At 52.2% G+C, this 11,931-nt stretch overlaps 2 protein-coding genes across 11 annotated transcripts in view; one reads left to right on the top strand and one right to left on the bottom strand.

Annotated features, from left to right (window-relative positions):
• Positions 1–4,323, top strand: part of TRAP1 (TNF receptor associated protein 1) — a 59,752-nt gene extending 55,429 nt beyond the window's left edge. For both annotated transcript variants that reach the window (XM_034939687.3, XM_055100761.2), the window contains exons 16-18: positions 149–294; positions 3,495–3,567; positions 4,130–4,323. In XM_034939687.3, coding sequence (XP_034795578.3) covers positions 149–294; positions 3,495–3,567; positions 4,130–4,231 — 321 coding nt within the window. In that variant the 3' untranslated portion in view covers positions 4,232–4,323. The remainder of the gene's footprint in view (positions 1–148; positions 295–3,494; positions 3,568–4,129) is intronic.
• Positions 1–11,931, bottom strand: part of DNASE1 (deoxyribonuclease 1) — a 54,447-nt gene that overhangs the window by 3,879 nt on the left and 38,637 nt on the right. For 4 of the 9 annotated variants that reach the window (XM_055100763.2, XM_055100765.2, XM_063598311.1 and 1 more), the window contains exons 4-10: positions 7,145–7,228; positions 6,674–6,821; positions 6,009–6,092; positions 5,609–5,724; positions 5,248–5,360; positions 5,018–5,172; positions 4,544–4,640 (exon numbers count right to left, since the gene is read on the bottom strand). In XM_055100763.2, coding sequence (XP_054956738.1) covers positions 4,544–4,640; positions 5,018–5,172; positions 5,248–5,360; positions 5,609–5,724; positions 6,009–6,092; positions 6,674–6,702 — 594 coding nt within the window. In that variant the 5' untranslated portion in view covers positions 6,703–6,821; positions 7,145–7,228. Of the gene's footprint in view, positions 1–3,664; positions 4,455–4,543; positions 4,641–5,017; positions 5,173–5,247; positions 5,361–5,608; positions 5,725–6,008; positions 6,093–6,256; positions 6,346–6,673; positions 6,822–7,144; positions 7,229–11,931 lie in introns of those variants that run through there. The other 5 variants (XM_063598309.1, XM_063598310.1, XM_014341646.4 and 2 more) reach the window with 3 other exon arrangements.

Here is an 11,931-nt window from a genome sequence, read left to right as displayed (position 1 = left end):
ATGGGGAGGGAGCAGCGCTGGTCCAGGGGAGTCCTTGAGACCCCGCCTGCTACCTCGTGGTCTGGGTGACCTTCACCCCTGGTAAGATCCTGCCAGCCCTCTCACATTGGGAACCTCTATCACCCTCAACCCCGGGCTTTGCTCACAGGTGACCCTCCGACTGGACACCCACCCTGCCATGGTCACTGTGCTGGAGATGGGGGCTGCCCGCCACTTCCTGCGCATGCAGCAGCTGGCCAAGACCCAGGAGGAGCGCGCACAGCTCCTGCAGCCCACGCTGGAGATCAACCCCAGGTGAGGCCATGCTCCTGGCCCTTCCAGCCTGTGGGATTCCCCAGAATTCTGTGTGTGGTGTTCTTTTGTTGTGGAATGTGACACAGAAGAAAAGTGCGTGAGGCCTGTGGATATGTGGGTAACTATAAGGAGCTGTATGCAGTTTAGGCTGCACCCATGTGAAATGGAACCTGGCCAGCCCCTTACCATCCCCAGGTGTCGCCTGGGAGGTTAGCCACATCCCAGCCTGTGACCATGTCCTCGTTTTGCTTTATGGCTTTGCCACCTGTGCGTGTCCTGGACATGCTCAGTTTTGCCTGTTTTGAGCTTTGTACGTGGATCTTGGTGTTTGCTGAAGTCTCACGTTGCTCACTTGGCATGAGGGTTGCCCATGCAGAGGGGCTGCCACAAGTTCATTTTCATAGCTGAATAATGTCCGCTGCAGAAACCCCCCTCGGCACAGCAGACTCCTCCGTTCTGCTCTGCTGGGCCTCCGGTGGTTCTTGGTCAGAAGTTGTGGAGAGCCAGGCTGCTCTGAGTATTCTTGTCCACGTGTCTGGGGCTTGTGTGGGTTTCTCTGTGGCCCCGGTGGTGGGAGCTGCTTCCAGGGTGCACCGAGAACCCCTAGCCCTGACAGTGGCTGAGCCGTAAGATTTCCCTCGTTTCTTCCTGCTGTTCTTTATATGCCCTTTATCTGTTGTAAATGTCTTTTCACCTGCCTTTAGGTATCTTTTGATGAGTAGGTATTCTTAATAGAACATTTACGTTTTTGTTAGATGCTTTTTTGGGATCTTAAGAAATCTTTACAGAGTCATGAATTCATTGCTCCTACGTTTCTTTCTTTTTACAGTATCACTTCTTTGCACCCATGAATGTGATCTATTTAGGTCTTTAACATCCTTTGGTACCTTACATTCTCTCTGTAGGGTTCTGGTACCATTTTTAAAGAATTATTCTTTGATGTGTCTTATTGGGTATTTTAAAATTTCATTTTCTAACTTGTATATGAAGTTTCATATGAAGTTTCTTTTTTGGGGGGAAATTTTGTATGTAGCAATTTTTTAAAAAATGAAGTTACATAAACAAGTTACCAAAAATAGAAAACAGCAAAAAGGAAATCAAAATCCATAGACTTACCACCCCCCCCACAATGTAGCCTAAGTAGTATTTTAATTTTTGAGACAGGGTCTCACTCTGTCCCCCAGGTTGGAGTGCAGTGGGGCCATCTCAGCTCACTGCAACTTCTACCTCCTGGCCTCAAGCAATCCACCTGCCTTAGCCTACCGAAGTGCTGGGATTACAAGTGTGGGCCACCACCCCCAGCCAGTTTTTGTTTTGTTCTTTAGTACATGTCTAGTTTTTTTCTTTTGTCATTTTACAACCATAACTTTTAAAATTATACTGGAGGCGAGGGAGATGCATTTTCCTAGCCATGGCACTCCTGGGGAAAGGCTGACTTGGCTTATGGCTGTCAGTGCACAGCAGCGCCAGTATGCAGAATGCCTGTGCCTCTGCTGGAGCAGCTCAGTGAGGCGGACACCAGGTCACTTTAACTAGTTTTGGTGCCAAACTAGTTTTCTAAGATAGATAGATAGCTGCAGAAGTGCTCGTTTCTGTCTATTGCCAAAGGACACTTCACTTCACATTTGGAGACAGGGTCTTGCTCTGTCACCTAGGGTGGAGTGTACCAGTGGCGCCATCAGAGCTCACTGCAGCCTTGGCCTCCCAAAGTGCTGGGATTACAGGCGAGAGCCACTGTGCCCAGCCAGCTTCACTTTTATTTGTTTTAAAATTTGGTGTTCTGTCCACATAGTTCAGAATTCAAAACTGCTTACAGGGGAAAATTTCCTCCTACCTGTGTCCCCAGTGCAGCCAGCATTAGGGCTTTTGTATTTCTGCAGAGATTATGTGCACTTGTGGGCTTCCAAGGGGGAACTTGCTGTGCAGTGGGTCTTTGCCTTGCTTTCCCTTAGGGTAACTAGGTGACCTCCACATTAGCATATTAAGAATGTCTTTTTTTTCCAGCTACATAGACTAGAAATGTGAGGATGTGCATTTGAAGTGTTTCCTCTGTTAGGTTGGGTGCGGTGCCTCACACCTGTCTGTAATCCCAACATTTTGGGAGGCCTAGGAGGGTGGATCACTTGAGGTCAGGAGTTCGAGACCTCATCTCTACTAAAAATACAAAAACTAGCTGGGGGTGGTGGTGGGTGCCTGTAATCCCAGTTACTTGGGAGGCTGAGGCAAGAGAATCTCTTGAAACCGGGAGGCTGCAGTGAGCCAAGATCATGCCATTTCACTCTAGCCTGGGTGAAGGAGTGAGAGTCTATCTATCTATCTAAAAAAAAAAAGTGTTTAAAGGGATGCAGTTAGGAAATGGAATGGCTGAGTCTCAGCATATCATCCACATGTGGTTTTCCCGACTCCAGCTGTCCTCTGGAGAGGTTGTACAAATTTACAGTTCCCCAGAGCCCTCGGTTTTATCAGACTTCTAAGTGAAAAATTATAATATTCATGTTAAGGTTAAATACTACATGATGCTTTTTCCTATGCAGAAAAATATTGTTCTGATGTCAAATATGTCGATCATTCTTTACTTTTTGGTTTGTGGTTTTGCTTGGAAAGGCTTTCCCCTTCTGAGATTATGAAACATTTCTTCCCTAGAATTGTGCTTGTCATCTTTGATCCCTCTGGAATTTACTCTGGTCTAAATGGTTTTCTGCATGGCTCCCAGTCATCCCAGTGCTGCTGGATGGAGTGATCTGTCACCTCCCTCTTCTGTGAAATACTGTCCTCATCAGACACTCAGTGTCCACCCTCGTTACGTGGAGTTGTTTGCCTTCCCCCTTTCCAGACCTAAACTGTTTTATTTACTAGAGCCCTATAATATGTTTCAACATGTGGGTCTTCCTCCCTTCTCTTTTATTATTTATCTAGGAACCAAGGCATGTCTTCACGTACTAAGCTCCTTTTGTCCCTTTAGTGTATATTAATCTTGGAGTTTGGCTACCTTACAGCATTTTCTAATACTGACACTCCTGATTCTCTTGGGTTTTCTGGGTATATAATGATATTATCTATAAATGATCATTAACATACCTTTAAAAAACTACAGACAGTCTTACTGTGCTTCTTTAAATATCCTGATAATCCCAAAACATGAAGGGAGGGTCACAGCACATGGTACTGAGCTGCTTTTTCTGGTGGGTTCTGTGTTGCAGGCACGCGCTCATCAAGAAGCTGAATCAGCTGCGGGCAAGCGAGCCTGGCCTGGCTCAGCTGCTGGTGGATCAGGTGAGTGCAGCAGCTTAGGATGACTGCAGGGACCCAGGCTACCAGCCCTGCGAGCCTGCCTTCAGGGTGGAACAGTGGTTTCCTCTAAAATCCTGTCTTTTTGTTTGTTTGTTTGTTTGTTTTTTGAGATGGAGTGTTGCTCTGTTGCCAGGCTGGAGTGCAGTGGCGTGATCTTGGCTCACTACAACCTCTGCCTCCCGGGTTCAAGCAATTCCCCTGCCTCAGCCTCTTGAGTAGCTGGGACTACAGGCATGCGCCTGGCTAATTTTGTATTTTAGTAGAGGTGGGGTTTTCACCATCTTGGCCAGGATGGTCTCAATCTCCTGACCTCGTGAGCCACCGTGCCCAGCCAAATTCTGTTTTAAAAACGGAAAAATGGCCAGGCGTGGTGGCTCACGCCTGTAATCCCAGCACTTTGGGAGGTGGGGGGATCACCTGAGGTTGCAGTGAGCCGAGATCGTGCCTCTGCACTCCAGCCTCGGCAACAGTGAGACTCTGTCTCAACAAAAATTGAAAAGGTGCCCCATGCCCCTCATAATGGGTTTCTCCTCTTGCCTTTCAGATATATGAGAATGCCATGATTGCTGCTGGGCTTGTTGACGACCCTAGGGCCATGGTGGGCCGCTTGAATGAGCTGCTTGTCAAGGCCCTGGAGCGACACTAACAGCCAGGGGGCCAGAAGGACTGACACCACAGATGACAGCCCCACCTCCTTGAGCTTTATTTACCTAAATTTAAAGGTATTTCTTAACCTGAGTGTGTGTTGGGCTTTTTTTCTGGGTCCTGTGGCAGGATGGGTCCTCTCTTCCTGCAGTTCAACTGGTGTGGGGAGGGGCTGCTCACTTCAGCATCACCTCCACTGGATAGTGGTCACTGATGGCTTGGGCCTGCAGGCAAGTGGGCACAGGGTCTGGGCTGAGCCTACCTGAGCTCCTGTGTCCCATCCTCATGTGGCTGTGCAAGGGAGGACACGTACCAGTTGGTCACTCAGGCCATAGGCAGCCTGGAAGTTAAAGGGAAGAGCCGAGTCGGGAACAACAGCGCCTTGGAGCAGCATCCCTGCAACCACGATCCTGATGGGTGTTGGGAAGAGAAAGTAGGTTCCCCTTTCACACATGGGCCTGGCTCAGCGCCCGCAGGAACTAAACTAAGAGCCCTGGGACCTGCCAGTGCAGGTCTGTGGGTGCCCAAAACTGCACACCCTGGCCTGTGCCCCTCAATGTGGAAACCACATGACAGCCTAGGTGTCTGCCTCTCCTCTTATCCCCAGATGTGCTTTTCCAAAAAAACCTAAAAATCGTGGCTCTTGTTATTCTGTTCCCTGAGTGGATCAACTGAAGCTCAGTTGGGTGAGTGTTCAAAGGCTTCAAGGCTTCTGAAGCCGGACCTATGAGTCACGGCTGCCCTTGGAGGTGCCCTCAGTCTGCCCTAAGCGCGAGGCCCTGCTCACCTGTCATAGGCACAGTGCGTGGGCGTAGCTGTGGTGTCAGCGCTGTCGGGGATCAGCCACTGGAAGGCGGGGCTTGTCCGCAGGCGGATAGATGACCACTGGGAGGGTCTCACATAGCTGCAGCCCGCATTGAAGTCGCCCATCAACATGACGTCCTACCAGGAAACGCTGCCTGTGGCCCTGGGACACGCGGAGGCCGCTGGTGCCCACTGCCCCTGGGAGGGCCTCACCTCCAAGCCCCATTTCTCTTGGACATCCAGGTAGACGTCATAGAGAGCGTCGATCTCGGCTACTGCGTCTCCCGGGGCCGCATGCAGGGGAACAATGGCAAACTCCCTGACCTCTGTGGAGACAGCCACATCCTCGTGTGAGGCACACTCCCTGGGGGCAGGTTCAGTCACCATGTCAGCTGGAACTATGTGTCATGACAGTCCCCCTGGGGGGTGGATATTTTCCAAATGACTTGAATGGAAAACCCAAGCCCCAGGGACTGGGAGGGCAGTGTGTGACAGAGGCATTCCAGGTTCCCTAGGAGGGGGTGGAGGCCATAAGCGCCAAGCCGAGCCCCACCCTGGCCCAGGCAGCACCCACCTGTGAACCGGGAGAAGAACCTGACAATGGCTGGCTCTCGGTTGAAGGTGTCGTTCCCGCAGGGCTCGCAGCCATCATCGTAGTAGTAGCTGTCCACCGCAGACACCTGGTCAGGCCTGCGGGAAGGCCGGGCAGGAGGAGGTGACCCCAGGCTGGAAGCTGCCCCACTCCTGCTTCCCAGGAGGCAGGCGTCGCGTCCCAGGCGACAGGAGGGCGGGGGAGCCAGGCACCTGCTCAACCCATTGGTCCGGGACCTTGGGGTGTTTTGATTCCACCCTGGACCCTGCTCTGCAGCCTCAGGTTCTTGCCATAGGACAAACTAATAGGACAAACTACTTCCCTGCTCTGTTGGGGCCCTCCCAGGTGAGGGAGGGGCTTCCTGGCTTTCTGGACCACCCACCTGTACACGAACAGGTAGCGCTCCTTATAGCTGTTCCGTCCCAGTGGCTCACTGACCACGTAGTGATAGGTGTCTGGTGCATCCCTGGAATGAAGAAACAAAAGGTCCCAGTGGCGGGGGCCATAGGGGACCCCTCTGGCTGCCGATAGCGAGGCTGTGCCCAGGTCCCCACCCTTGGGGCCCAAGTGAAGTGAGGCTGTGCCGTGGACGAGATGTCACCTTCCTATGACCCTGCCACTGTCACCCACTGATTGAGGTTGTCCAGCAGCTTCCCCACGGCAGTCAGGTGGCTGTCTCTGACCTCCTGGACCAGGGCGATGTCATAGCGGCTCAGGATCTGAGGGCAGGGCCACAGTGGTGCTGAGCAGGGCTGGTGCCACCCAGGGACCCTACAGCGCCACAAAGGAAGCCACAGCTGATGCTCGTGGCATTGCTCGGTTTAACCGCAGCCTCATGTTTCTGCCTGGGCTCCTGCTGCCAGCCAGGGACAGCACAGCAGGGATGAGGACCTTGGCCCACAGCCAAGAGCCTGTTCCACCGTGCTGGGAGCAGTGGTGCTCAGTACCCCACACCCGACACTCTGTGGCTCCATAGGGCTGGCCCTGCCCACCAGCCCTAGACTCCAGAGCTCCTCTGCTTTTGGGGAGAGGCCGCCCTGGCCTCACCTGCACAATGTAGCTGACGAGGGTGGCATTGGACATCTTGGTCTCCCCAAATGTCTGGATGTTGAAGGCTGCGATCTTCAGGGACACGGCCCCCTGCAGTAGGGCCGCCAGTGCCAGCAGCGCCCCCAGCAGCTTCATGCTCCTCATCCTGGGAGAGCGCAGGGCACAGAGACAGAAGTGAGACGTCATCCCTGCCACAGCACTCCAGCCTTCTGGAGCCCAGCTGGCAGGGGCTGGTGGAGCTCAAGGTCAGGGGGACGCAGGCGGGGGAAACCCTTTCCTACAACGTCCAGAAAGCCAAACAGGTGGCACCACGTAAAGGACCCCAAGTCACTCCTCCATCCACCAGAAAACCCGCCCGGGAGGGACGCTGGAGCCTCCACCTCACTCGCTGCTGGAGGATGAGACTCTAAGCCTCCCTCCCTGCTCCAAACCGGCCAGTCACCCAGAGGCACTCCACCTGGTGCTCACCTGAGATGATGGTGATGTCCTCAGAGATGATGAGAATGCTGTCAAGAATCTGGAATATCCTTTGATGACAATTTTCTCCTTTTGCTGCTTAAAGAAAAAAAGTAGTCTATGAAGAAAGGTCTCTGAAGAAGCACTTCAAGGCCCTGGCAGTGTTGCTGGGCTCCGGATCCTGCACAGGCAGTGCGTGTCTGGGAGTTTTAAAAGTTCAGGCAGCTGTGACCTTCCCTGGGGCAAATGTGAGCCGTCACCTGAGAGTGCAGAAAACAATGGCTCTGTGTGGCTTTCCGCATAGGTGGGTTGCTGGCATGTGTTTCTTTCTGTAAGCACAGGTTTCTTGCTGCTGTAAAAACTGCACCTGATAATCACGTTTGCACTTAGTTTTAAAATGTCTGATAACAAGGCCAAAGGTTCCTATCCTGTGTCCCTTGCACGTGTGGTGGCCCCCATTTTCCAGGATAGGGCAGGGATGGGCCAGGTATGTGCGGGAGGGTGGGGCTGGGCTCCAGTCTCCCTGTCTCTTGTCTGGGGGCCCCAAGGTCACTTTGGAGTAAGAGGCCAAAGCCACATCCAAAGTTGCAAATGGAGCCCCCTGGTGGCTGGACAGCCATGACTGCTCTGTGGCCCAGGACACGCCTGCCTTCCTGATTCATCGCCATCAGGCGCAGGCAACTCTGCAGGAGGCTGGGGAGCTCGGAACAAGCAGTGGTGGGGGCCTGCAGCACCAGCGCCGTGGGGCCAGGACAGGTGGGGCCTGCAAAGCCCACCCCAATTGCCAGCCAAGCAGTGGGGAGCCTTCTTGAGGTAGACAATAGGCTGTGTGTTTAGGCTCAGGGGATCCCGAGTGACCAGGTCACAAGAGCAGGGCAGCAGCTAAAGGCCAGGCCTCAGGTCCAGTAATTTCTTGGTTCTTTTGTTTTGGGTTTTTATTGTTTTTGAGACAGGGTCTCACACTGTGTTGCCAAGGCTGGAGTGCAGTGGCACAATCATGGCTCATTATAGCCTCGACCACCAGGGCTCAGATAATCCTCCCTCCTCAGCCTCCTGAGTAGCTAAGACTATGGGTACGGCCCCATGCCTGGCTAATTTTTAAATTTTTTTGGTAGAGATGGGGTCTTGCTCTTTTGTCCAGACTGGTCTTGAACTCCTGGCTTCAGGCAATCCTCCCGCGTAGCCAGGACCACAGGTGCATGCTACCATGCTCAGCATTTTTTTTTTTTTTTTTTGAGGCAGAATCTTGCTCTGTTGCCCAGCCTGGAGTGCAGTAATGCTATCTCGGCTCACTGCAACCTCTGCTTCCTGGGTTCAAGCGATTCTCCTGCCTCAGCCTCCTGAGTAGCTGGGATTACAGGCACGCACCACCACACCCGGCTAATTTTTGTATTTTTAGTAGAGACAGGGTTTCACCATGTTGGTCACACTGGTCTCAAACTCGTGACCTCGTGATCCGCCTGCCTCGGCCTCCCAAAGTGCTGGGATTACAGGCGTGAGCCATCGCACCCAGCCTGTTTTTTAAGTTTCTCATAGACACAAGGTCTCCAAGTCCTGAGCCCAAGCAATCTTCCCGCAAATGCTGGGATTACAAGTGTGAGCCACCGCACCCAGCCACTCATTTCTTGGAATCTTTGACTTTCCATTTGTATTCATTTCCTGAGACTGGTGTAACTACCACAAGTTTGGTTGCTTAAAATAACAGAAATGGATCCTCTCACAATTCCGGAGACTGGACGTCTGAAGTCAGGGAGTCAGTAGGACCTTGCTCCTCCTGGAGGCTCCGGGGAGGGGGATGCTCCTTGCCCTCCAGTTTCTGCAGGCTGCCAGCAATCCTTGGCCTGCCTTAGTTGTGGCTGCATCACCCCAGTCTCTGCCTCTTCTTCTTAAGATCTGTGCACCTGCATTTGGGGTCCTCCCGGAGAGCAGGGAGGATGTCCTTATCTCAACAGCCTTTACTCACATCTGCAAGTCCTTTTTTGCTACAAAAATCAACATTCAGAGGTTCCAGGGCTAGGGCACAGCTATCTTTTGAGCCACCCCTGGGTCTTGCCCACTTGGAAGGGGCTGTGCTGGCCCTCCAAGGACAGCCCTGCACGTAGCATCTGTGGTCCCCCTGGGGGAGGAGGGCCTGGAAGGCTTGGCAGAAGTCCAGGCGGGATTCAGGCATGAGAACTGCAGGAAATGAATACAAATGGGGTCTGCAGGAGGCCTCAACGGCAAGAGTCAGCAGGGGCCAAGGTCGAAAGTCAGGAAAGTGCTAGGTCTGGCCAGCTGGCCATGAAGCAGAAGGCAGGCCCAGTGGGGACTAGAAACAGGAAGGTAAACCACCCTCCACAAGACTGGCACCCCATTCCATAAAGACACGCCAACAGACGCCTCTGGCTGGCAGCACTGGTGCACTCATCTGTCCCTCCTATTGAGACGGCGTCTACCAGATGGAAACACCACCACTCCTCAGGCTGCCAGAGGCCCCATTGCAGGCTTTTCCAAAGGTTTCAGCAATGGTTCTTCCCTGTTTTTAATCTCTAAGTCTAGGACAGCCTCCAGCACATCAAAACCCAGCCCCCAAGCAAGGCCACCGGAGTATTCGGTGTAGGGACTAGTCCTCTGCCTTTGGTGTTTGCCTTTCCTGGACACACATCTGACAGCGACCCATCACGGGGAAGGGAGTAAAGCTAGAGGGCGGCCACTGTCCTCCACCAAGAAACTGCCTGGTGCAGCTTCCGGCGGGGCACAGGGACACCAATTATAGCTCACAGAGCAAGTGCCCAACCCCCTACGTGTGGTCAGCACGTGGGACAACGGTTCCCCTCTGGTCTGTCATCCCCTCCTGGCTCTTGACCAAATGCTGCCCCATCTGCTTTCAGGAACTCCCAGGCATAGTGCCCCTGCTTCCTCTACCTGCCAGAAGGAAGGCTGGAACTTGGGCCTCGCTTGTACAAATGGCGAGTGCTGCCTGCTGTGTGGCTGCCCTCAGGACGGGCTTTGGTGAGGGCAGCACAGCCCTGGAGGAGCCTGGTCTGACATGGGGCCTGTCTGGGATCACCGTTGGGCCTTCAACCGTCTGGAGCCTCTATGTCTTCCTCTGATAGATTCCCAGAACAATCATTTCACCTTCTAAGAAGCCATCCTGCCCCTGCGGCCTGTGGCTTGTGGAGTCTCCAGCACTCTCACTTCTCCCTCGTGGATCTCTTTTCTGTCTGTGTCAGTCAATGCTGCCATGTAACAGCCACCTGAAAACTCAGTGTATACACATGCATTTCTCTCACACTGCCAGGTCTGCTGGGGTGGCTCTGCTGCCTGGGCCTCATCCTGGGGCTGGGCTGGAGAGACTGCAGCTCCCTGGGCACCCTCTTCCCACAGTGTGGAAGGTGGAGGCTCCCAGGGCACAAGCAGAACACGTGCCGCCCTAAGGCCAAGGCGGAGCTGGCTGCTGTCGCTTCTGCCCACATTCCATGGGTGCTGTCGAGCTGTAGGTCCAAGCCCCACATCAGGGGAGTGAGTGGGGTACAATCCTCCCATGCTGGGCCCCACTCTGGAGATAGGCCTGGGGAATGCCCAAGAAGGAAGCCCAGCCCTTCTGGGATTTTCACATCCACAGAGAATGGGTGCTGGCAGCCAACGGCAACGACGAGAAAAGCTGACCGCCTTCTCAGATCAGGATGAGGTGTTTTTACACCAACCCCGAGGATCTGCAGCCTTCTCAGGTTAAATTAAACTGTCACAGACACAGGAAGGGAAAAGAGCACATAACAACAGTTATATTGACATCTAAGCCAGGTCACATGCTCTGATTTGGCTGAAATTACAGGATAAAGGAAAAATCCTATAGGCACCATGGCTGGAAACAAATGGCCTCAAAGGAACACTGGTGGCCGTGGCTTTGTGCAACCACAGCCCGTGTTGTGTGACCCAGCGACGTGCAGGCCAGGGAGGATACCCTTCTACTGATCAAGAGGGAAAGCGGGAAGGACGCACAGCTGTGGTTTCCAACCTGCACGGAGGCACCCCCATGAACTCACAGAGCACCATCGGATCCTCCTGAATTTTGAAGGAAGCAGTGATACTCTGCTCTGCTCAAGGCCATTCATGGTCTCAACATTAACATTACCTTGCTTTATAGGGTATCTTCCCTCTCTCTGCCAGGCTGGGTTGTGGCAGTCACTGAACAAGCAATTACTGTGAAGGTCGATGTGGAAAAATGAGGCAATGAGGGTGGCGGTGTTCTATCAGATTCCAAGTTGAAGAGGTGCTTGACAGGCACACACATCCCATGACTAAACAAATAACATGAACATTTGTCTTTATGTATTACCTTTCTAGACATCCACTATAAGTTGCCAGGACACAAATGCTTATTATTGGGGTTTACTTATTTAATAAATGGAACTGTGGGGGATTTCTTTTTCTTTTCTTTTTTTTTTTTTTTTTGAATGACCATATAATCTGGACTTACTAACTTTAGGTAACAGTAAGTTAAAAGATAGAATAAGGTTTCATATTACAGGAATTCAAAAACTGACCATATAATAAATGATGAAGAAAACTAACAATAGACAGGACAATGTTCAAATAGCTCAATGGGGCCAAAAGATCAGCGTATATCCTGCATCATCTTTCATACAATGTCTCAGCTTTTTTTCCCTCAAACATAAAGGCAGATTAATACAAATTAGCCTTATTTAGAATATTCATTTACATTTCCTTCTGAAATTGATACTTGAGTGGAAGATGTATTAATAACTCGTGGTTTCTACTGAAATTTAAGAATCCACCAGATGATGCTCAGATTTAGA

This window comes from Pan paniscus, chromosome 18 (genome assembly GCF_029289425.2).
Source record: "Pan paniscus chromosome 18, NHGRI_mPanPan1-v2.0_pri, whole genome shotgun sequence".
NCBI classification, from domain to species: Eukaryota; Metazoa; Chordata; class Mammalia; order Primates; family Hominidae; genus Pan; species Pan paniscus.
Note: the sequence above shows the minus strand (reverse complement) of the source record. Positions and strands in the feature narration are given on the sequence as shown.